Below are 23829 nucleotides of genomic sequence, written 5' to 3'. Positions count from 1 at the left end.
TTTTAATTTAATTTTTTTTTATAAAAAAACATATATAAAAACAAATTGTAATATTTAACTATATAACCACTTGATTAATTTAGTGTTGCACCAAGAACACAATCAAGAAATAAACAAATATTTTATGCTACTCATTTCCACTTACGAATTTCAAGACTAATGAATACACAAATATTTTTTTTCTTCGTTATTATATTATTATATGCTCTAAGAAACTTGAGCATTAGAAAAATCTTGTGCAATTTGATATTTAGACATCGGTATTATAGTTCGTTCTTAATAAGTCCACAACTTGATATAGAAAATTGTTTCTTTACATAGACAAACCTTATGACTATTTAACATTTAACAAGAACAACTTTTGATTTGTTAGAATATGGACTAAAAATACTTTTTATTTGTTAGAACTAATAAAATTACTACTTCTAATACATTATTTTTTGTTCAAATTTATGTTGATGCAATTTATATATAAATATATAAGTATTTAATTGAAAATAAATTTACATATATAGTGAAATTTACAGTAGTTTCAATTAATTATAGGATATGTTGACGTGTAGGGCATAACTGACTGTCACTTACTTACTCACACTTTAACCTCAGATTTACCAAAACTGTTTAGTTTACGTTTGTTTCAAATTGATTTCAAATATAATTAACACAATTTAAATAAATATCTGTATCTTTAATCTTACGATAAAGAATTTATTATGAGCTCAGTTTATTTTATGTTGAAAGAGTCTTATCTATTTAGGAGTTTTCATTTTAGTGTTTTTAACTTTGTAGCGTTGTCTAAATTTCCATATCAGAATTGGTGGAGTAGCACACACTTAATTGCAATGACAGTTAACAGAATTAATTACCTAATTGAAAGTATATGGATTAAATTCAGGACTAAGATTGGAGTTGTCATCGTCAGCAACAACAAAGATGCTACCAATAAAAGGGTATGGGGGATTAGGATTTAGGATTTTGAAATTAACTAATTGGGGACACAAATTCTTTTTCTTTGAGTGGATGTTAAGTAGTTTAGTTTTCTGTTTGATTGATGATTTTCTTAAAGAATTTTGGATTTGAGTTACCTAAAATAATTGTAAGTGTTGATTAATGTATTTTTGTGCTATTCTAAAAGATAACAATGATAAATTGTTTGTTTTATTATACCGTCTATCGATTGAAGTTCATGTTGGAGTTAATATCAAATCGTTAACATAACTGATCGACACATGAGCGAAAACTATATAATTTAGTAGTTACTAATAAAATCACAAAAATATCTTCAATAAAAATAACATGAATCGGGCTTAAGTGGATACTTGAACCTTATGCCTTATTGTCCATCACACTTTTTTAACAAGAACAACTTTTAGCTTAAAAAACCAAAAACATAAAAAAAAAAAAAAAAACATAAAGCATAAAAGCACAAACAAGTATAAACGTTATAAATGTTACTAACAAACTATGATTATTAATAAATAAAGCAGGAGATTTAATTGTAGGTGTTATAACAGGGAATATGACACGAATATAAATGTACATGTATTTTTTTTTATTAGGAACTATAATTAGTTTTGGATGACTTGAATGCCACAAGGTGTATAATCTTCTCATAATTTATTTAATTCCTGAACATCGAACTTGAAATCTTATACAAAAAATAAGCAGTAACATTCAATAAAATTATTGTTTATATGATTACTGAAATAAAACTTAAATATTCATTAAATAATACATATTTCAATTTTGATTAATATCTAGTCCAACAATAACATATTTATTAAATAACACATTTTTTATTCCACTCCAGGAATCAACTATACAAAAAAAAATACATCTCTATTAAATAACACTCATATTTTTTTATTCTTTAATAGCATAATAATCATCTTCTTTATTTTATTTTAAAAAGAACATATTCATTTAAATTTAAATTAAAAATATAATTTTAAAAAAAAAAATATATATATATATATATATATATAAAGTAAAGAATTATTATAAACAAAAATTGAATAATTTAATTATAGGAGATTGTTTTCATTTAAGGCAATATCTATTTGAAAGATAGTCACATGTTGTAAAGATGATTCATGCTCGGTTTGGTTTTAATTGTCACTACAAAAACATGTAGAATTAGTCTTAGGTGAGAATACCCATGCATGACAAAAATATATATCATGTTTCAATTTTAAAATAAACATTCACCTCCATTATACTATTAATAATAAACTTACTTCTTATTTATTTTATTTGTATTTATACTTGTATTAAAACTATATACAAATATAATAAAAAGTCAACACATTAAATTTTATATGGTGACTATTTATGTTTATATCAAAATAATATTTTCTCAATAATGTAAATTTAAATTCTTATAAAATAATTTGTAATTTAGTGATAATATAATCTTAATGATATTTTTAATTTATAATAGTTAAATCACTCAATGTTTTTATAAGAAATCTATATTTTTCATATATTAAATTTTAATTCTCATAATTTTTATTTAATTCTAGTCTATATCATATCTCGAATAAAATAAGAGAAGTCAAAATAATTTAATTAAAATATGTGAATGCTTATTTAGAAATTAGAAAAAATATATAAATTTCATTTTATGACTAGATGAGTATGAAGATGATTCCCAATATAGGAACGCTAAATTCCTACTATTAGATTTTTGTTTGGTTAGTTTTAGATTCGTATTTTGAAAGGAATTTATGAAGTCTATCTAAGTTGAAATTTATTAAAACCGCCAATTTCCACCTTTTCTTTTTCTAATTTCATCTCCTTTTTTCCACCTTCACCTTCTCGCAGTCTTCTCTACATCTGAAATCCTAGTCTCATCTCCTTGCTGCCATGGTCAATACCATACTGTACACCAACGCCACCCACCACCAATGTTGTCGTAGGCCTTGTCTCCGTTCACGCCTCTGAACCCAACTACAACTCCAAACTCATGCTCCACTAAGCCAAACTCGATAGGGGTTTCAACAGTGAGCTTTACAGGGGGTGGTTCACATGAGGTGGGGGCGGTTCGCGGTAGAAGGAGGTCACAGCTGGAAGGTAACAGGGTGGTTCACGGCGGGGTGGGGGTTTGCGATGGAGAGAAGTCAATAAGGGGAAAAAAACAACAGTCGTCAGAAATCGCCGCGAAGACGGTGCACAGTGGTTGCCTGCAGTTGTTTATGAAGTTCAAGATAATAATAATAATATAACCAAATTATTACATGAAACTAGCCTGAAGACCTTTTCTTTCCTGCTGTTTTATTAATAAAACAATTTAAAAATGAATCATTACATCCAATGGCTACAACATATGAACCAATATCAACTACCTATGAAGAGGAGGGGGTGGGGGGGAAATGTACATGATTGGTCACTATACACTGCAGAGATCATGCAATGGTTGTGTGCTCGAACTTAATAACAATTTGGCTTTTCGGCTGCTTGTTTGTTCGTCTTCCCCAAGTCTACTCATTAACATTGAATCTTGGAGAACATATATGAAAACTCAAAATACAGGTACATAGGATTGACCTTTGTTAGCAAACCTAATTTATGCTTGCAAACAGCCAGCTTTTGCTAGACCGACAATATTTTAAATAGTATACCGAGTCCATGCAGCAACACTGCTATATTGAACTCACTGCTTGATCAATCGAAGCTCCCAATTACCTTCACCATCAATCAGCCGCAATTCCACTGAATGGAATGGTATTAAAGCAGGACGCTGAGGGCAGGAACAGATAGATATTTAGTTTTGATCAGACTATTATGGCTAACATGCATGTTTAAGGTTAAGCAAGTTAACATGGTTTATCTATAACTAAAAAATCAAAAAGGTGGGCATTGGGAAAGATATGAGGCAAGTTTAGAAACACAGTATTGAATTCTCTTTAATCAGTAAAGTTACCACGACAGTTTTTTTTTTCCAAATATACTTAGAGAATCAACTTACTTGTGACGAAGTAACAACCGTGATTCCCATATCTTTCGCAAGCCCGTATAGATGTTCTTCGACATCAACACTAGTTGCACTGCCAGCATGATTTTTTTCAGAATATTAAACAAGATTTACAATAAATAAGAAGCAACAGTTTCTCTGAAAAGGAAAGGGGCAAAGGCAAATCATACATACTTGGTGCACTCGTCAAGGATACCAAATTTGGGCTTGTGAAAGAACAAGCGTGCCTTACACAACAGAACGCACAACGTTAAAAACTCAAAGAGAATATAGCAAATTATAAAAATGTCTTCCTTCAAGGAATTTAAGTCTTTAAAGGACGTCTGTATGATACAAAAATATTTAAAAAATCCTGTCTAAAATTACAAGAGATTGGAGTCACATACCATCCCCAATCTTTGTTGTTCTCCAAGAGAAAGAATGTCTTCCCATTTTAAAGTGGCATCCCAGTTGCCTTCCTCCCTTTCTAGAAGATAATTCAATCGGACACACTCTAGAATAAATTTTAACCGTGAATCTAACAAAGTTCTGGTGTCAGCATGCTTTTCACCTGAATTAGCAAAAGTACAATTATCAGAGCTAAAATGAAAATGCAAAATAAAGAAAATGCTCTCTTAAAAACAGTTGGACAAGACAACAAAGAAATTGTTATTGATCTGTAAAAGGAAACAGCCCAGAGTAATTTCCCTCAAATAAAAGGTAACAGAAAGAGAAATTTTCAATAATATCAGCATGACTATCATTCTATTAGCACTGCCACAACCTTAGAGCTTATTCCCAGCAAAGTGACAGTAGCATTGTTATAAACTTTAGCGAGTCAAATACTAAAAGGAGTAAGCAGTAGAGTTAAAAACAATATCCCTATGTATAGATAAAGCCTTGTTGAGGGCCATTATCCAATGGAGGATACATTTCCTTTGTGTGTTAACATAGTAATAGAAAGAAAGAGTACTACACTGTGTCTAAACTTCAAACTACACACTTTAACCATGGTAATAGTCCAACAATTATTGAATTGGAAATCGAAGCAGATTTACCAAATTGCTACATCCTAATGTATGGTCAGAAACTTCACTTTTACTCACTTTTACCTTTTCCATGCATTCTCAGTGCTTTAACCTCTGCTTCCTCACGGGAAAGGGGGTATATAATTTGATCCCTTAGGGTTCCCAAACATGCATATGGCCGTTGAGGAACATAAAAGATGCCACAACCGAATCCAGTCTCTTGATCCTCAACTTCAGATGGTTTAGAGAGTCTTCCACTGGGTATTGGCCAGAGTCCTCTAAGAACTCTGAAAATGGAACTTTTTCCACTTCCATTCGGACCTTTTAAAAATAAGATACATGTAAGACCAAAAAATTAAATGACATTAAAATTCCCTATTCTAAAGAGACAAAGCAAATAAAATACTAACCAGTAACAAGTAGGCTTCTCCCTCCCTCAATGTCGCATATTAACTCCCTAGCCAACATCTTTTGAGCAGGGGTTATGATATCAACTTTTGAGAAGGAAATGACATCAGTGGAATGAACATCCCTCACTGGAGGTATAGAACTGACACTCATGAAATCCTCTGTATGGTACAAGGTCATTAGCACAGATGATGACTATAAAAGAGAGTTACTCCCATAGAAACACCAATATATTATTTGATATGATTGTAAAACTAAAGGATAATTAATACCAGATTGTGCTGCATCCAAAAGTTCTTCAAGCTCAAATATCCGGTTAATTCCACCAGAGAGCTCTACAAACTTTCTATTCAATTCAAGAATATCACCAAAAGCTAAAAAGCTTTGAGAAACAACAGATGCCAAAAACCTCAGTGCATGTGCTAGTTCACCTATTAGTATAGTATAGTCTGTGAGATGGGAGAGCAAGAACTATAAAGAGAATAGATTACTCAATGCAAACATCTTACCCTGGGTGGTTATTGATGCACGGTCTCCTTTGTGATCCATGGCATATAACAAACTCAAGCCCCAAGTCACATTATGTGGAAGTTGCTTCGTGATAAAATCATCCAGGATACCAAACAGCCACTTTCTTTTTAAAAGGTACTTGGAGTGAGTGAGAAGCTCCCTGAATCTAGCCTCGACCATCTGCTCAAACATTAAGAGAGTATAATTTACACATTGGCAATAACCATTGTTTTAATCCTCCTTCCTGTTATTGAAACTAAAGTCATCCAGCCATTATCGTAACATAAAAAGGAGCTAATAAAAAATAAATTTGATCTCTTCCTATCAAACTAAATCCCAATTCACACTTCCCCATATTAGAGCCTAACATCGTGTAAAATTTGATCAAACACATAAACATGTATTTGATTAAGGGTATGCTTAATCAAGGAGGTGGATGATGAGAAAGCAGAAAGTTGAGAGGACTGAACATGGTGGGATGGAAGCTTTGATTTTACTCTTTATGGCTTGTCTTGGTAAAGGGTCATGGTGATCCCCATCATAATGGTATGGTTGCTGCTTTATGACCAGGTAGACAAGGTGCTAGTTCGAGAAACAACCAGCCCACTCACAGTGTTAACTAAACTGCCTTTTATTGCTTTTGAAAGGGTAAAAATACTTTCAAGTGACTTTCAAACAACTGAAGTGTCTAAATTCTGGATGGTGGATTGACACCTAGTTTCCTCCACATTATTACTGTGATAAGCATTGAATTTCATTGAAACCTTTACATGTCCTCAAACATGCACACACTTTAAGAAAATACATTCAATATTTGCTTGAGTTAGGATGCTCACAGCTTTTTCTCGAGCACCACCTCCAAAGAAAGCAACAGATTCAGCATGAGTACAAAGTCTTTCATGCATGAACCTAGAAAAGGATAAAGAGATACAGATCAGAATAATTCCACAGCAGTAGTTGACCAGTACCAGGAATGTTAGCAGACAGTACTATAAGTTTACCTAAATGTTCCTTCAAGTTGTTGTTCTCTACTTATCAAATCACCAAAATCTGGAGTAACAGTTCGTAGAAATCCCAGACCAAGTAACATGTAAGCATAGAGTATGGCAACTCCCCTCCGACCTGTTAACAGCTTCATTCTCCAAGTGAACCTTTATAATAACAAAAGTAATTAGTAAGTAAATAAAAACAAAGAGAACGCATAAAATATGTTAATGCATCATGTACTAGTAAAATACACTGTAGTAATATAGTACCTAATTTTGCAAATGAAGTACTCACCATAAAATATCCACAGATGGCTTTACCATTCCAGTGACCAGTCCTGACAAGTCTGTTGTTAACTTCTCCAAGTCATGAGTTATCCTTTGATCAGCATCAATATTTTTGCTTGCCATGTGGAAGACCTACACAGATATGAGAAGTAGTGTGAATTTGGAACCAAGCCCCAGCCATCCACCATATGCAAAAATAGCTTAAAAGCAAGGTGAATAACATTTTTATTATTCAAAATATAATGATAACAACACATCATATTTTTTGTTAGTGAAATTTAAACCTAGTATACATTCCCAAACTAATGACAATTTCGTATGTGACACCAGCACTAAGATTCCTGGAATATCATCCCTTGGGAGTGTCAATTCCTGTGCTAATTAATTTTCATTAAGGTAAATGAAGCTTTCAGTCCTTCTAAAATAGGAAAACTAATAAAAACATCCTCAAAGAAACATATGCTGGCTAATAGACGCTGCATCTCCCAAAAGTCCTTCACCGTTCTGTTCACCCAGAATCATTCTCATGGCTTTCTTCACCACCAACCGTTTCGCAATTCTTGGGCAGATCAAAGGTGCCAACTCCCTCTTGAAAGTTGCCAACTTGCTATGTTTGTCTTAGAAGGTAAATGTTGTTATTAACTCAATTGTTAAAGACAACGTGGAACTATGAAGAGGCCAGGGAACAGATGAAAAATTATGTTAAATTTGAAGGAAAATAATAGAATGCAATGATAGCCATGAGATTTGAGATACAAAATTATTTCAATAGAAGGTTCCAAATATAACAATAAAACAGTTTGTGACTGATTTATCAGAAATTACTATTTATTCAAACATAGATATAGTCACAAACAATCTTACATTCTTCAAAAAATTAAATTAATGAAGCTCAGGAATGAATGAATTTACCTTGTAAAATCCATTGTTTCTTAAGTAGTTCTCAAGTAGATGTTGTGTCAAACGATTTCGCCCCCCAAGGGCAAGCCTCGCAGTCAAATGTCTGTCGAATATGCACAACATATTATATTTACTTTGTGCAAGACCCTTGTAAGGTCAACCTATCCAACTTTTCACCATTTCAATGCCTTGAACTATCAACATAACTATATAATATTTTAAGTGATATCGCTAATATACAGATAATAGAAAATAGAAATCAATGGTAAATGGTAATATGTTAACAAGTATTGAGATATCCATCCCAGTGAAAACTGGCAATCAAGTACCTAATTTCAATCCCTTCCCCCTACAAAAATATTAATTCATGGAACGAACAATTTAAACATAAGTCCTTATACGTGGATTTTAGCCAAGTTGTTTCATGTAATGTGAATGCTAAATACCTTATAGAAGGTGAAATGAAAGAAGATGCAGAACTTTGGAGAACACTTGTACCAATTAATCAAAGTTGTTTCATGTAATGTGAATGCTAAATACCTTATAGAAGGTGCAATGAAAGAAGATGCAGCACTTTGGAGAACACTTGTACCAATTAATCGAATAAAGGAAACTTTATCCTGCTCCAAAACAAGCTTCACAGTTGTACCTGACAACACAAATACCCAGGAGCATTATACATATGATCTCTCAATAATGAAAAGTCAGAGATAGCAAAATACCATTCAGTGATGCAATGCGATCTGACACCCATGTCCTTGAAACAACAAGAAAAACAACAGCAAGTAGTCGTGCTCCTTGTTTATCAAATATGGTGGGCACCTGAAAGCACGTGATAAACATAAGAAAAATGCACCTATGATTAATCAATGTGCAAAACGCTTCCTTTTAGAAGGATGTTTGCCACAGTAAATCATCCAGGAGATAGTGCACACAAATTACTGTTTAGTTTCATTTCACCATGTTAGACACTTGACTCTAAATGCATCACTGATATACTAGCCAACATCTTTTCATAGTAAGTCATCAACCGATAGCAAACAAATTACCATAATCAATTTGGGAGATATATAATTCAATATGCGGTGATCATAGGTTGAAAGTTCGTATTCTTCTATCATTGATAAACAAGTTCTTGGACAGTACTCAATACAGTTGCCACAAAATATACATTTTCCGCAATCAACACTGTAATTAAGCAGTCATTCTTTCGAATATCAGTTTTTAGTTTCCAATCAACAATAGTTAGATCTATAGGACATACACAAACACATAATTCACAGTGCCATTCAGCTGCTTCAGGGTTTTGGATAGGGAAAAATGAAAAGAGAACTAAAGATAACAACGTATTACAGGATTGAGCAAGACATTGCAATGCCCAAACCTTATGTTTTCATTTATACTGATGATTAGGTTAGTACCAGTGTTATAAAAACAAGCCCGAGTGCGAATGGCAGTAAAAACTCATATGATATCTATCCTTGTCCAAGTCCACAAAATAAAAACTCATACATTCAGTATCCCCACTGCCTCACAGGTATGAAATTTGTGTCTCATGCCATCCTTGTCAGATAATGGGTATACTTGTACCCGTGTCTATACTTGCTCAAACAATAAAAAAAAAAAAAAAGTGGAAAGAAATAGATGAAATATATTTCTGAGATATCTTACAAATGTGATTACAGTCTCTATTTATAGACTGTTTTACAATCTAATTAAAGAAAGAAATAATAGGCAATGAAAGCCAGAAATAATGAGTGTTTAAAGCTTAACAAATCAAATAAAATCAAATCACTAACAAATCTGTCCTAATAAATATAAAATGGAATCTGCACTTAATTATAACATAATTCTCCTGATTATGCAACACTCCCCCTCAAGTTGGTGAATGTATATCTATCATTCCCAACTTGCAAGTAAGATCTTCGAATTGTTTTGTGGGAAGTCCCTTAGTAAACATATCTGCCAATTGGAGTCTTGAAGGGATGTACTCAGTGGCTATAAGACCATCATCCAACTTCTCTTTAATAAAGTGTCGGTCTATCTCTACGTGCTTTGTTCGATCATGTTGAACTGGATTGTGTGCAATACTGATAGCGGACTTATTATCACATGCCAAACCCATAGGAGCTTCATATTTTATTTTTAGGTCATCAAGTATGATCTTCATCCATAAGAGTTCACGCACCCCTTGAGCCATGGCTCTAAATTCTGCCTCTGCACTTGATCTTGCAACTACATTTTGCTTCTTGCTCCTCCATGTCACTAGATTTCCACCCAAGAACATGCAGTAGCCTGTGGTGGATCTCCTATCAACAACCGATCCTGCATAGTCAGCATCAGTATATACTTTCATGGATAAGTTTTTCCCCTTTTTGAATAGCAATCCTTTTCCTAGAGAGGTTTTTAAGTACTGAATAATTTTATCTACTGCCTGCAAGTGTCTTTCTCTTGGATCATGCATAAATTGACTAACCACACTAACTGCATAGGCTATATCTGGCCTAGTGTGTGAAAGATAAATGAGTTTTCCCACAAGTCTTTGATATTGTGTCTTCTCCACTTTTGGGTTTTCCTCATCATTCCCAATCCTATGATTTTGCTCTATTGGCACTCCAGTGGGCTTACAACCCAACTTACCAATCTCTTTGAGAAGATCAAGGATGTATTTCCTTTGAGAAATAAAGATGCCCTGTCTTGAGTAAGCAACCTCTATCCCAAGGAAGTACTTCAGCTTCCCAAGATCCTTCATTTCAAATTGAGCAGCTAGTCTCTCCCTCAAATTTTGTTTTTCAATCTCATCATCACCTGTAATAATCATATCATCTACATAGACCAAAAGTAGAGTGAGTTTACCATTCTGAGAATGTTTTATAAACAGAGTATGGTCACCTTGGCTTTGTCGGTACCCCAAAGATACCATAGCTTGAGTAAACCTTCCAAACCAAGCACGAGGTGATTGTTTAAGACCATATAGGGCCTTCTTAAGTCTGCACGCCTTATTCCCTTCATTAACAATACCATAACCAGGTGGAATCTCCATGTATACTTCTTCCCCCAAGCTTCCATGCAAGAAGACATTTTTAACATCAAATTGATGCATTGCCCAACCAAAGTGTGCTGCCAGGGAGAGAATAATCCTGACGGTATTCATTTTTGCCACTGGAGCAAAAGTCTCCTCATAATCGATCCCATAGGTTTGAGTGTACCCTTTTGCAACCAACCTTGCTTTATACCGATCCAGTGTGCCATCAGACTTACACTTAAATGTGTATATCCACCTACATCCCACTGCTTTCTTATCTTTTGGTCTCTCTACAATCTCCCAAGTCTCATTCCTTTCTAACGCGCTCATTTCTTCATTCATGGCTCGAATCCAATTCTCATCTTTTAAGGCTTCTTGTACCGATGTAGGGATTTTGATAGAATCAATAGCTGAAAGAAAACTCTGGTGCTGCATAGAAAGTTTTTCTGTAGACACAAATTGGGATATAGGATATTTGGCACAAGATCTTTTTTCTTCTCTCAAGGCAATAGGTAAATCATTTAGGTTAGGTTCAAAAGCAGTATTTAAGGTGTCCTCAAGAGTCTCACTGGTATGAGTTCTTACCTTCGGTTCAGACAATTGAAGTTGTTGTTCGACCAGGACAGGTTCTTGTTGCCTTCGCTGATATTGTTTTCCAAAATATTTGTCTTCATTATTCTTCTCTGGTAATGATGTTGGTGCAGGGTCTTTGTCATCCTCCCTAAGAACGAAATCCTGCAACAAAGGAAAAGGTGGCAACTCAAGGTCCTCAGCTTCTTGAATACTCTCCCCCTGAAGCTGAGAACTAGGAAAGAAAGACTCTGTTTCATGGAAGGTAACATCTTTGGAAATATAAACTTTACGACTTTGAGGATGATAACATTTGTACCCCTTTTTGTTAGGGGTATAACCGATGAAGACACATTTGATGGCACGAGGATCTAACTTACCCCGATAAGGACTATGAACATGGACAAAAGCAGGACAACCAAAGACACGATTCTGAAGACTATTCAACATGGGAATAGAAGGATAGAATGTGGTCATAACCTGAATAGGAGTCACACCCTCTAGAACCCGAGAGGGTAATCTATTAACCAAATAAGTGGCAGTCAGGACTGCTTCCCCCAGTAAGATCTAGGAACAGATGTTTGGAAAAGTAAAGCTCGAGTAACCTCAAGGAGATGACGATTTTTCCTTTCAGCAACCCCATTTTGTTGAGGAGTGTCCACACAGGTTAATTCATGAACAACTCCATTTTCCTCAAGGAACTTGGAAGGGTTTTGGTTCACATATTCTCTTCCATTATCAGAACGCAATCTCTTAATTGGACTTCAGTGGTGGTGGTGGTCGACGGTGGTCAATGGCGGTGGCAGTAACGGTCAATGGTGCAAGGTGGTGGTGGTGGTCAATGGAGAAAGGATAAGGAAAATAGAAAGTTGCAGCAATGAAGGTTGTCCAAAAAAAAAAAAATAATTGCAGCAATGAAGGCTGTCAAGGAAAATGATTACAGCAATGAAGGCTAAAAAAAATTGCGGAAGCAGAGTCTCCTAGATCAGAAGCTCTGATACCAAGTGGAAAGAAATAGATGAAATATATTTCTGAGATATCTTACAAATGTGATTACAGTCTATACAATCTAATTAAAGAAAGAAATAATAGGCAATGAAAGCCAGAAATAATGAGTGTTTAAAGCTGTACAAATCAAATAAAATCAAATCACTAACAAATCTGTCCTAATAAATATAAAATGGAATCTGCACTTAATTATAACATAATTCTCCTGATTATGCAACAAAAAGAAATATGATAATATAAAAAATTTAATGTCAAAAGAACACATAATTATCTTTTATTGAATGTCAAATAGCAATGAAGATATTATAATTGCATAAATTTCAAAATAAAGTAAAAAGAATAAACTAAGGTTGTTTTAATAATTTAAAACGGGGATAGAGACGGGCAAGTATGTACATAGCCATCCCTCGTAGGTGATTTAAAAAACCAGGTATTATGATATTCATACCATGCCTGGTTAATCTGGGTATTCCTTGTCAACATTGAGACAGGTTCAGACAATACCCATAGATACAAGTTTATTTGTTATCCCTAAGCCCAAACATATTGGGCTCTCGCACAAGGGTGTTTTTGTTATGGACCTCCATTAACAGCTTAATAAGCTTTTGGAAGAGTTCATCTTTAACAAAAAAATTCTTGGAATAAGCTAAGTCAGATTGTTAGAGAATTTTAGGCCCCTGTACAATTAATAGAATAAAGTTGCTATCTGTGAATTGGAAGCTAATCATCCCCCCTTTTCAGTATTGAAGCTACTTGTTAATGCCAACTGTGTATTTCGTTATCCAGAAATTTAAACAATTCTATTACTATGTATCAAAGCCAATAGATAAATCTTCCAAACCTAAAACACCTCCAGCAGGCCCCACCATCATAGTCCTCAACCTTAAAGATCATTCAATTTTAGCAAGTCAGCCTGATCTTAAGATAACTCAGATTCATTCAATCTTATTACCATTGCCTTGAAATGAATTGGTTGATTAGACATCCTGATTTTCCATAACTTCACCATCCAAATCATATAGTCAAAAGAATTGTAATTGCATCCATTTGCAACAAACAAAAGTCTAAAATAGACTGTAAGTAAGCCAACCTACGTAACAATTTTGCTATGAATCAGCAACACACTAGAAATGCAGGTTGCAGAGATGTAGAACTTGAGTACATTAAATTGACTGAAAAGATATAAGCAGAGATATTTAGACTAATAAATTCATAATTAACAGAGTAATCTCAACACTAAAGATTTTCATAAATGACATATTCAAAACCATATACAATTAATCAATTATTCAATATGATGGTAAAAATATTCACTTACAAAAGAAATATACAAAGTAAAGATCTTACAAGCGCATATCTACTTACTTACCAATACTTTGCACATGGCAGCTACTCTCATTGGCAATGCCCTTGAATTACCACAAAGTTGAGGAACAGCAGATGAAGTAGTATCTTTCATAGATGGAGATGATGCTATCACTTCTGTAATATATGATTGTGCATTTGAATTCGAAAATGCAGAATCCTAGGCATAGAAAAAAAACAAAAAAATAGAAAATTCTTCATTATCAATTTAAGATAATGAACAGTGAAGATACCCAAAGAACAAGAATCATAAAATATATAAACCTTTTTATTCATGGCAAATGCTCTTTGAACTGCCTTGGCATCACTCTGTCTTTTTGTCTCCAATGCCTTCATTGCATTATTTTGTAACTCAGTAGAAGAGTCCTCACTGCAGTTGAAATTTGAATCTTATAATTAATGACAGTGTCAAAGGAAAACCCTAATAAGCGCACAGTCAATTTCCAACCTTCTATGATGAACACTCCAGCCTCCCTCGCCATCTAAGGACAAAACCACATCATGGAATGCAACTAATGCTGGACGATGTGATATGGTAATACAAGATGTACCCATAGCCAGAACTTTAGCACAAAATCGTTCTTCCATATCAGTTGTAACAGCACTTGTGCACTCATCAAGAATGGCAAATTTAGGCTTATGGTAGAAAAGTCTGGCCATGCCTAATCTTTGTTGCTCACCCAATGAAAGCTCATCACCCCAGTTAACCTCTTTTTCAGGTGGATACCGTTCCAATAGATACTCGAGATCAACCTTGAATACATGTACAAGCAATTCAGATGAATAATAATTATTAAAATGACATAAATATTATGTACTAAACATTAATGTGGCACTGCAAAGAAGTAGGGTTATATGAATTTCACATTTTTCAATAACTCCACCATCCCGCCATCTGTAAGTGGCTCAACCTCTTGATCCACAGTAAGAGGGTAAATTAACTGATCACGTAGTGTTCCTACAGCAGTATATGGTCTTTGAGGCACATAAAAAATTTCTTTATTAAGATCAGATCCTACTCCTGGTTTCACAATATGTCCAGATACCAAGGGCCAAAGACCTCCTAAAACCCGGAATAACGAGCTCTTTCCACTTCCATTTGGACCTTCAGCAAAATAATTGTTATCACATGTCAAAAACAATTAACCATTTGAAATCTTATTTTAAAATCCAAGTATACAAGTGAAACATGATACTTTCAGATTGTCAAATAAAAGCCAAACAGACAAGAATCATATCAATTTTGTTTTTACTCAATTGACTTCAAAGTATATAATTTCTCATCCCCATCAAATCTACATGCTCACCAGAGTATGATGACCAACCAGGACTGAACACTGAAACTATTTACTATTTTTGTGTTAGTTTATATTATTTTTCTTGAACAGATGGATTGAGCTAGTCCACGCATTAGAACTGGTTGCTCAAACTGTGTGAAACAAAACATGGTTTGAGATGCAGAAGTGGTTCGACAACATTGCCACAAGATGCATCAACGGAATTGAGATTTGAAAACAGGTGAGGACATAAAAAAGTACTAATCAATTGTAATTAATATTATTAATTTTTATTTCATAGATGCGTATAAAGTTAATCATCAATGCAAAACCTTTTACAGAAGACTAAATCTAAGCAACATTTATGAAAGAAGTCACCTTAATTAAATCAGTAGATAATCAAGGTGGCAAATAATATTTCTGCAAGTTTACAATTAATTTTAGCTTCAAATTTGTCAGTTGTCTGGCCTTGTTTGATTTTTAAATTCAAAATTAACATAGTTCTAAAATAACAAGAATAACCTTAGAAGACACAGTTAGAAAATTCAGCAATCTAGTAATGATCAACAGTCATTCGTAACCTCTATGAAGCTGCTAAAGAAAAGTAACAAGTACCACAAGGCAGTGGCTGAGGTGAATTTCAAGGAGAATGCACAAGGGTAAAAACAATGTTCGTGGGCTCAGTCAGGACAATTTCCAACCAACTAGTACCAAGCCTTATCCCGATAAAAGGGAATACTCAGTTTTTATTTCCAACTAGTCTACATTTAACAAGAATTTACAATGGCACCCACAGATATTGCATAAAACACTGTTGAGAAACAATATAGCCTGATTATAATGTACCTTTGATGCAGAACCTGGTTGGATGCATTAATCTAGGCACTTGCCAAAAAAAACGACAAAGGAAACAAGCCAAAAGTTTCATCTACATTAAATTTGCAGTCAATAGTGCACAACCCTTGCCATATTTCCAGTCATGTGGATACTATAAATGCATATAAAAAAAATTAAGCCCCAGAAGTGCATGAATAATTAACCCCCACACCCTAAATCAGATACCCAAGAGAATGATTATTGATACAAAAGAAAAGAAGGGATATTGAAGTAACATCAATTAACAAGGATGACTCAACCACCCAAAAAATGTAAAATTAGAAACAACCACCAAGCAGAGAGTTCATACCTGTAATCAAAAGATTTGATCCTGACTCAACCTTAAGAGTTAAATCATCCACTAATACATTACCATTGGGGGTCACAACCTGAATTTTGGGAGCATCAACTCGATCAAGATATGAAAAACATAAAGAGAAGTAAAGGTTCATAAATAGTTCAGAGAGTTTACTAGCCTTGACACCATAAAATCCAACGTAGTTAGCTTCACTTATGCAATTTCTACTTCCTTGTCTTTGCAGCGAAAATTTCTCATTCTCCAGACTTAATTCTCGTGATATGGCCATTAACTCGTGAATACGATCAGCATAACCACTGTAAAACATACGAATAACTAGAATATATATACAAACAAAATGAACCCTGGAAAGGCATGTTCTCTAAATATCAACTTCTAAGGGACAAATGACCAATCAAATATACCTGAGTCGGTTGAGCCGTCTTGCACTAATAGAAAGAGTTCCAAGAGATTGAAAAAGGGAAATAATGACACTAGTATGATATCTTAGATTGCTTAGCATCTCTGCACGCCCTAAAGTTGAAGTGTCAGGCCTTAGATGGCCAGAAAAGAAAGGTTCAATAATCAAAATAACAGCAACAGTAGCACCAAGGTACTTCAATAAAAAATCCTGAACCATGCCAAACCACCAATGGTCATGTAGCACTCTCTTAGTGTGTCTAAATAAGGTCCTAAACTTCTGCTGAATATAAGCTTCTTCTCTCCTCTCTCCACCATAAAATGCTATACTTTCTGAGTGAGTCCTTAATCGTGAGTGAAGCTGCCGGTACTCTCCTTCCAATTCCTGCTCTCTGGACATAAGTTTACCAAATGCAGGAGAAAAGTTTCTGATTGCAGCCCCAGCTCCAACTACGTAGGCCTGCATAGGAAACAAAATTTATTGAAAAGACAACCACAGAACTTAACATTATATCAAACAGGTTCAAGCCATCAGAAACTCAACAAGAAATTATGAACTGTAGCAGCCAGTGAGAAATCTGAGAAACAGTACACTTTAACTAGATTTACCAATATCCAGAAGATATATTTAGGGCTTGCATATGAACAAAGCCGCCAAGAGTATAGCAGTCCATCAGTCACCGCAGTTAGGTCATCCTGTATAATCTCACTCAACTCTGAACAGAACCTTGGAACATCACTGGCAATTCTTTGCTCTGGATTAGTTATCCGACCATCAACATGTGATATTTTGTAATACACCATGTTCTGAAATAAAAGTAAATTCAGACAGAAAGTTCATATAAAAACTAAGTAGAACACTACAACAGTGCCATTAAGGAGGCATGACAATTACCAATAATATAGAGTTGTGCATGGGTACTTGCAATTAAAATTGGAAAAAACTATTTGATTCTGGATAGTTATTCTTATTTTGGGAAAAGATCAAACAATTGTTCAAAGCATAAAGAGGCAGCTTAATACTTTTTCTTTAACAATTTCTGAATTAACTTGCACAAACAAGATGTAGAAAACAATCTGAATGCTCTAGTCAGGACATGTCTGGGATCCAAAAGCAATGCCCAAACCAAGAACAACTGAACCACAAGGCCCCTTTCCCTTTTTTCTTAATTGATTTTCCAAAGCCTTGTACCCAGCAGGTAAAGAGATGTAGCAACAAATATTGTCCTCTTTAAGCAGTATATGGAATTAAGGACACGACAGAACTTAAAGCTAACAGGAAAATTCTGGAAGCATTACAAATTGAACTTCCATACACCTAAAATAAAGAAGAAAAAACAGACTTGAGCTATAAACAGCTTAAAACTACTCAGAAAATTTGTAGCAAGACAGGAGGAATGCACAAATAGATGACAAGCTCAATACAGACAGTCAAATATAGACATTTTCAACATACAATTCAACAATATCTACCTTAAAATAGTGAGAATGGATAAATTGGGTCAATATTTTCCTGAAGTGCAGACTCAAAGTCCCAGTAATGTACTTTGATGTAGACAGTATAGTTGATGAGAGGAAACACAAAACAATATTCTCTGAAATTAGCCGCAAAAACATTGGCACACGTCGAAGAAAAGCAGCACGAAATAGGAAGCCTTGTACTTTTGCTAGCCTGTTGCTCAAAGTGGTTCGCAGCACCTGCAAATATAATTTAAATGTTATCAGCTAAAATTTATCATTGTTTATTTCTGGTGACTCAACCAACACATTTGCTAATATGATATTCATCAGTTTGTTTTCGTACAAACTTAAACAGTCTATTATGGCTTTCATATTCAAATAAAAGATTCCATCTCATTTTTCTCAATTTAATGTCACAGTCTACTGTGTTCACACGCTCACACTCCTTCAGGTATGCAAATACAAGTTACATTCTTATGCAATTGTGTTAGCAAACTTGAATAAGGATGCACAATAATAAAGTCAAATTGTATTTAAGAACACAACCAAGACCATAGTTATTGTTATAGTCTTATAATTAATAATATACAAGTCTGATATTCTACCTTCTAAACCACACAGAAACTAGAGGGATTTAAGAGGTAACTGTAGTTGTTGGTGAAGTGAAAGAGTTTCAATCTAATTAAAAATCATGGTGACAGAATCCAAGAGAATTGTAAAATTAGAAGAGGATGATTCAGAGAATTACATCTTTGTATAACAGAACTATCAAGTAACAAACAAAGATACTAAAAGGCAGTTAGCCAGGCAAAAAGCCAAAGTTTTTTTGAATCAAGCTTTGTGCACCAAAACAGGAAATACATTATTACAAGCTTACCCTAAGAAGAGAAAAATGACCCAGAAACTTAAACCCAATGAACTATTAAGAAAAAAAATGGAGAAGTTGTAGTGATTGAGCAACAAATGACGAAAAGATGGAGGAGTTATTTCTGCACTGAATGAGGCTTAGCGTTTTTAAAGGAAGTATTAAAGAAGATGGCCTTTGGCAAAGCAATTCAACCAAATATTATACTACCAACCGAATTTTAGAACTCTTGTTTTTATTTTATTTTATTTTCTGGTTCAAATTTTTTTAGGGGAGAAACTTGCTTTATGCTAATGAACATTTAACACCTATTTACAAAAATAGATTAGACAACCATAAGATTGATAATGATCATATTTTGTAAAGAGAAATTAATCATTTCACATTAATGTATAATAAAATTAGTAGATGATTACCACAATCTGCTACAAGATACTTGTGATCATAGCCAAAAAACCAAAATTCCATAACTTTCCCTCCTCCATGTTAGAACATATTCTTTCCCATATAAATGTCTCAAAAATTACATCCTATCATATCTTATAATTTATATTGAAACGGTTATTTTAATTTTTTTCAGAAAAAAGAAGAATCATATTTTGTAAGGTTAAGTCATATCTAGCTAAGGCCAGTTGTATTTCAACATATCAGCCAGTAAAACGTTAAGAAAAAAAAACAGAGGATGCTCAATGGATGTGCACTACACATTGTACATGTACCAGATATGCATAGAACACTAGTACTCTACCAATTCTGGAGTATTTGGGCTTCATAGTTTGGTTAATGTTTGAATCATTCTTTATAACCTTTCTCTTGATAAAGCCTATTTAGATATTTCAAAAAAAATATAACCCTCTGCATCCAACTAATCCTTTTCCCATATCCAAAAATATAGAGAGCACTTTCTTGTGTACCTTTTATGGATTACACCTTCAGTAGTTTCTACGAACCAACAAACTCCCCCATCCCCTCCAAAGCAGAGAGGAAAAACCTAAATAAATCTATAACTGTCTTTGTCAATTCATAAGCATATTGTGTGTTTGTCTTGTCTTTGCTGTAAATAAGGGATTATTAGGATAAAAATATCCCTGGAATCTGCACATTCATTTGAGCAGGTTTTATTTCCTTTCTTTAATAGAATGTGATTGTAACAAATAGAGGACTTGAGAATGTAATTATCTTGATTGTAACTAATAAAATATTTATTTTCTCCCTCTTATTATTCAAGTGTCTTCATGACATTTCAAGGCAATGTCTTTATGCCAGTGTATGTTGTCATAAGATTTTTAGTTATATGTTTTAGTTTTAAACTAACTGTTAAATAAGAAAATCATCACATTCAATCACATAATGAAACAGAAAAAAATAAACGAAACATTTTCAAGAGTAATCACAGTTCCTAGTCCAACAGGTACGAAATTCCATTATATACAGAACATACAAGAGTTCAAGTTCAATGTCTCCTGATGATGCATTCCAGCAGAAGTACCATATCTGCTGACTAAGGATATGGATCACATGAAACTTCTGATTAGTCCAAAAAATGAATGATAGTTCGAATTAAAAAATCATTTTGATTAATATATTTCATCTTTGTAGCATGTATACATGACATGTTCACAAGTCGGGCATTTAATGTCAAAGACAAGTTAACAGAACAAAATATCACAACAAATACATGAATACATCATGTCATTTTGCATTGAAATTTTAAAGGTAATCACAAAAACATAATTATCCAAAAAAAAATAGACTTACCACTATACAAACTAAAGCTAAAAGGTTCTTGGCACCTAATTGGCCCATCTCGGATAAAAGAATTGCAGCAAGGACTTTAAGTGACTTCAACCCTCCTTTTTTCTTTTTATCTTTTGGTGCAGAAGTTCTTTTCATAACCTCCTCCTTTGGGAGTTCTCTATCATTATTGTTCTCGCCAGAATCGCCTAATAAATCATGTCTATTAACTCTAGATTGCACATATGCTGCAGTTCCACCAGCAACTAAGATACCAGTTGCAAGAAGCAGAGTTTTTCTGTCGTAACACACAAGAAAAATTATTCAACTAGATAATAATTTACATGCAAAACTAGTTCAACATTGTAATGATTTTATTAATACCACTCAAAAAATAAAATAGTGTATAAATGCTACAACTAATATGAAGATGCAAGGCTATAATCCAAGAGGATCAGATTAAGTGTATGATGGCACTGTTAGCCTCAAGAAGAATACACCATTATTTCATGTAAAAACAATCAAGTACAACATAAATTACATTTAAAGGAGCAGAACCTTAGATAAATAAATTGTAAATGATTAGATCAATAAAGAATGAAGAAATTTCTTGTCAATTGTTCTATCAAGACAAGTTTTGTTGGTTTCCTGATCCCTGTTTATTCTAATGATAAGCCTTTAAGCATGTTTCAAGTGGAAAATAATACCCAAAGAGTGCAAGTTTCAGGGTCAACCAATTTTACTTACAATAGAACTTTTTTGATAATTACCAATTTCTACTTAATAGTACATGTTTTGAAGGACTTAAACCCATATAGAATAGAAGTCTTGAGATTCAACCATGAGGATTTTGATGTAGCACGACCATTGTCTAATCCTATACATTTAGTATCTCAAGTATAGAAGAAAATAATTTCCCTCTTATTCAATCTCATTATATATATATATATATATATACACATACATATACATATACATACATTAATTTGATAAATTTGGAAACAAGAACTGCCTATTCTACGAAACAAATCCATGAGATTGTGGAATTGATATTGTTAGTAAATATAAACAAGATACGACCAATATACAGACTTAAAAAACAATAGGAATCAAATCTGAAACTTCCTAAAATATCTCAACATAGTATTTTTTATCAAACGCATTAGTATTGGGAATTGTTGCAATGGTTTTAAATTACAGTTGCAATTAGGCAATTAAAATTTCGAAAAACCTTTATATTGCAGAAAATTGTAAGATAAATGCAGGCAATGTAGAAGCAACTAGGGTTACAGTGCGGTTATAAAAAAACCATAAACTCTAACGTTAGAACTGCAATTACAGTTTCAGACCTTACTGTAAAACCTCTGAAACTCCTTAATGGGTCAAAATTTTGAGCTTTGAGCGTTATGTATTCTATTTCTGATTATGAAAATGAGATCGAATATTCTCCTCGAGTATAAAACAAAGTTTAGTTTTAGATGCATTATGAAAAGATTAAATAAAAATAGCCGATAAAAGGATAAAGTCTATGCAGTAGCTCAATGGGCAAACAAATTAAGCTGCAAGTCACCGTCAACGTCAGAGTGAACTTACTCATCACCAAAAACATTCAAAGAAAAAGTTAATATACCTCCTCGAAGCCAGAAAACCCTGGCCATGCTGGGTTAGTTGGAAGAGTTGAAGGGAAGACATGGCAAAAGATCAATCTCTCTTTTACCAACAAATAAGCTCGTCACAATTGCTCCTCGTACCTTGGGGAGCAACAAAATCTAGCCGAAAATAAAATTCACAGAAAAAAGGAAAGACAAGTCAGCAGCCAGAACTGTGGGAAATTTCAATCTCAACGCATAGTGGGATGCTTTAGATGCACCAAACTCGCTCACTCACACAATCACATTATCGAGGTTCCCACATCCATGTCAAACATATGCACATAATGTATATTCATACATGTGAGCAAGGTGATTCCGTTCAAGATACCAAATAATGACCTCATCACATCAAGAGCATAACTAAATAACAACAACCATACCAAATTTCTTCTAATTCAATCAGATATATCTCTCATTATTAAGTGTAATTAAACTAAACAAAATACACGAAGACAACTTTCTTTGCAGTCAAAATATCACATGTATCATCCCAAACGTGTAAAATCCCTAACAGAAGCTAACCTCCAAGGTCGAAAATGTTAACCATGTTCCTCCTATCCAACGCGCCTAAAGCTTCGAAATATAAGATATTCGCTGCAAAACAGAACATTCTAGTTCAAAACAGCAAGCATATTCGATCAGACTAACGTATCCGATTCTGCAATAAGATGAATAATGACCACAAAAGCTCGATGAGCGAATCCAAGTCTAACTGAATAGAGAAATTGTGTTTCCCAGAAATGGAACACGAGCGAAACAAACCTAATATACACATGATTGATAATTAATTCTCATTTGGTGGCTGAAGGTGGGAACGAACGCAGGTATTGAATAGAGAATAAGGTTTCAAGAGGAATTGCACATATGATATATCTGGTGTGGTCAATTATGAAACACTAACACCTAACCGAAGAGAAGAGACAAGACGGGGAGTTGATGAGATGTGTGAGATAGTTTGAGAGTGCAACGCAGCACACGAACGTGTTCCACACGGGTAGTCTTCTTCTCTACCATCGCCTCTCACAAATCGGGTCGGATCCGATTTCACCTTTGGCTACACTGAGTTCATACTTCCTCACAATTTTATTAAAAAATTATATACACACACTCGCGCGCGTGTGTTTTCACTCTAATCAAATTTAATGAAATTCAAATGTCCACTGAATTTTTATTTTTTTTTACATCTTTAAATATAATTTAAAAGGA

General features: G+C 33.9%; 1 protein-coding gene across 4 annotated transcripts; it reads right to left on the bottom strand.

Moving 5' to 3' along the window:
* Positions 1-3243: 3243 nt before the first annotated feature.
* On the bottom strand, positions 3244-23723 carry LOC137812316 (ABC transporter D family member 1-like). 4 transcript variants are annotated; one of them, XM_068614247.1, is made up of 27 exons: positions 23386-23723; positions 23146-23217; positions 22602-22740; positions 20996-21269; positions 18385-18609; positions 17521-17718; positions 16917-17371; positions 16670-16808; positions 16504-16582; positions 14907-15145; positions 14489-14793; positions 14305-14410; positions 14045-14200; positions 8795-8894; positions 8613-8721; positions 8085-8175; positions 7180-7304; positions 6900-7049; positions 6735-6807; positions 5898-6078; positions 5661-5819; positions 5391-5549; positions 5059-5301; positions 4360-4523; positions 4148-4200; positions 3968-4046; positions 3244-3739 (listed from the first exon to the last, which is right to left on the bottom strand). In XM_068614247.1, the coding sequence occupies exons 3-27, from the start codon at positions 22661-22663 to the stop codon at positions 3653-3655; spliced, it is 4011 nt and encodes a 1336-aa protein (XP_068470348.1). In that variant the 5' UTR covers positions 22664-22740; positions 23146-23217; positions 23386-23723; the 3' UTR covers positions 3244-3652. The 4 variants fall into 4 exon arrangements, with proteins under 4 accessions (XP_068470348.1, XP_068470350.1, XP_068470349.1 ...); XM_068614249.1 differs by having other exon boundaries at positions 5065-5301; positions 23386-23692; XM_068614248.1 differs by having other exon boundaries at positions 23146-23281; positions 23386-23630.
* Positions 23724-23829: the final 106 nt, after the last annotated feature.

The sequence above is a fragment of the Phaseolus vulgaris genome, chromosome 2 (assembly GCF_000499845.2).
Source record: "Phaseolus vulgaris cultivar G19833 chromosome 2, P. vulgaris v2.0, whole genome shotgun sequence".
NCBI classification, from domain to species: domain Eukaryota; kingdom Viridiplantae; phylum Streptophyta; class Magnoliopsida; order Fabales; family Fabaceae; genus Phaseolus; species Phaseolus vulgaris.
This window is presented reverse-complemented; position numbering and strand designations above follow the sequence as displayed.

Coding starts and splice junctions, on each gene's coding strand:
- LOC137812316 (XM_068614247.1), bottom strand. CDS start 22,663: ATGTCTTCCCTTCAACTCTTCCAACTAACCCAGCATGGCCAGGGTTTT. Junction 14,411..14,488: donor TGGAGTGTTCATCATAGAAG/GTTGGAAATTGA, acceptor TTTCAACTGCAG/TGAGGACTCTTCTACTGAGT. Junction 4,524..5,058: donor AATGCATGGAAAAGGTAAAA/GTGAGTAAAAGT, acceptor TTGCTAATTCAG/GTGAAAAGCATGCTGACACC.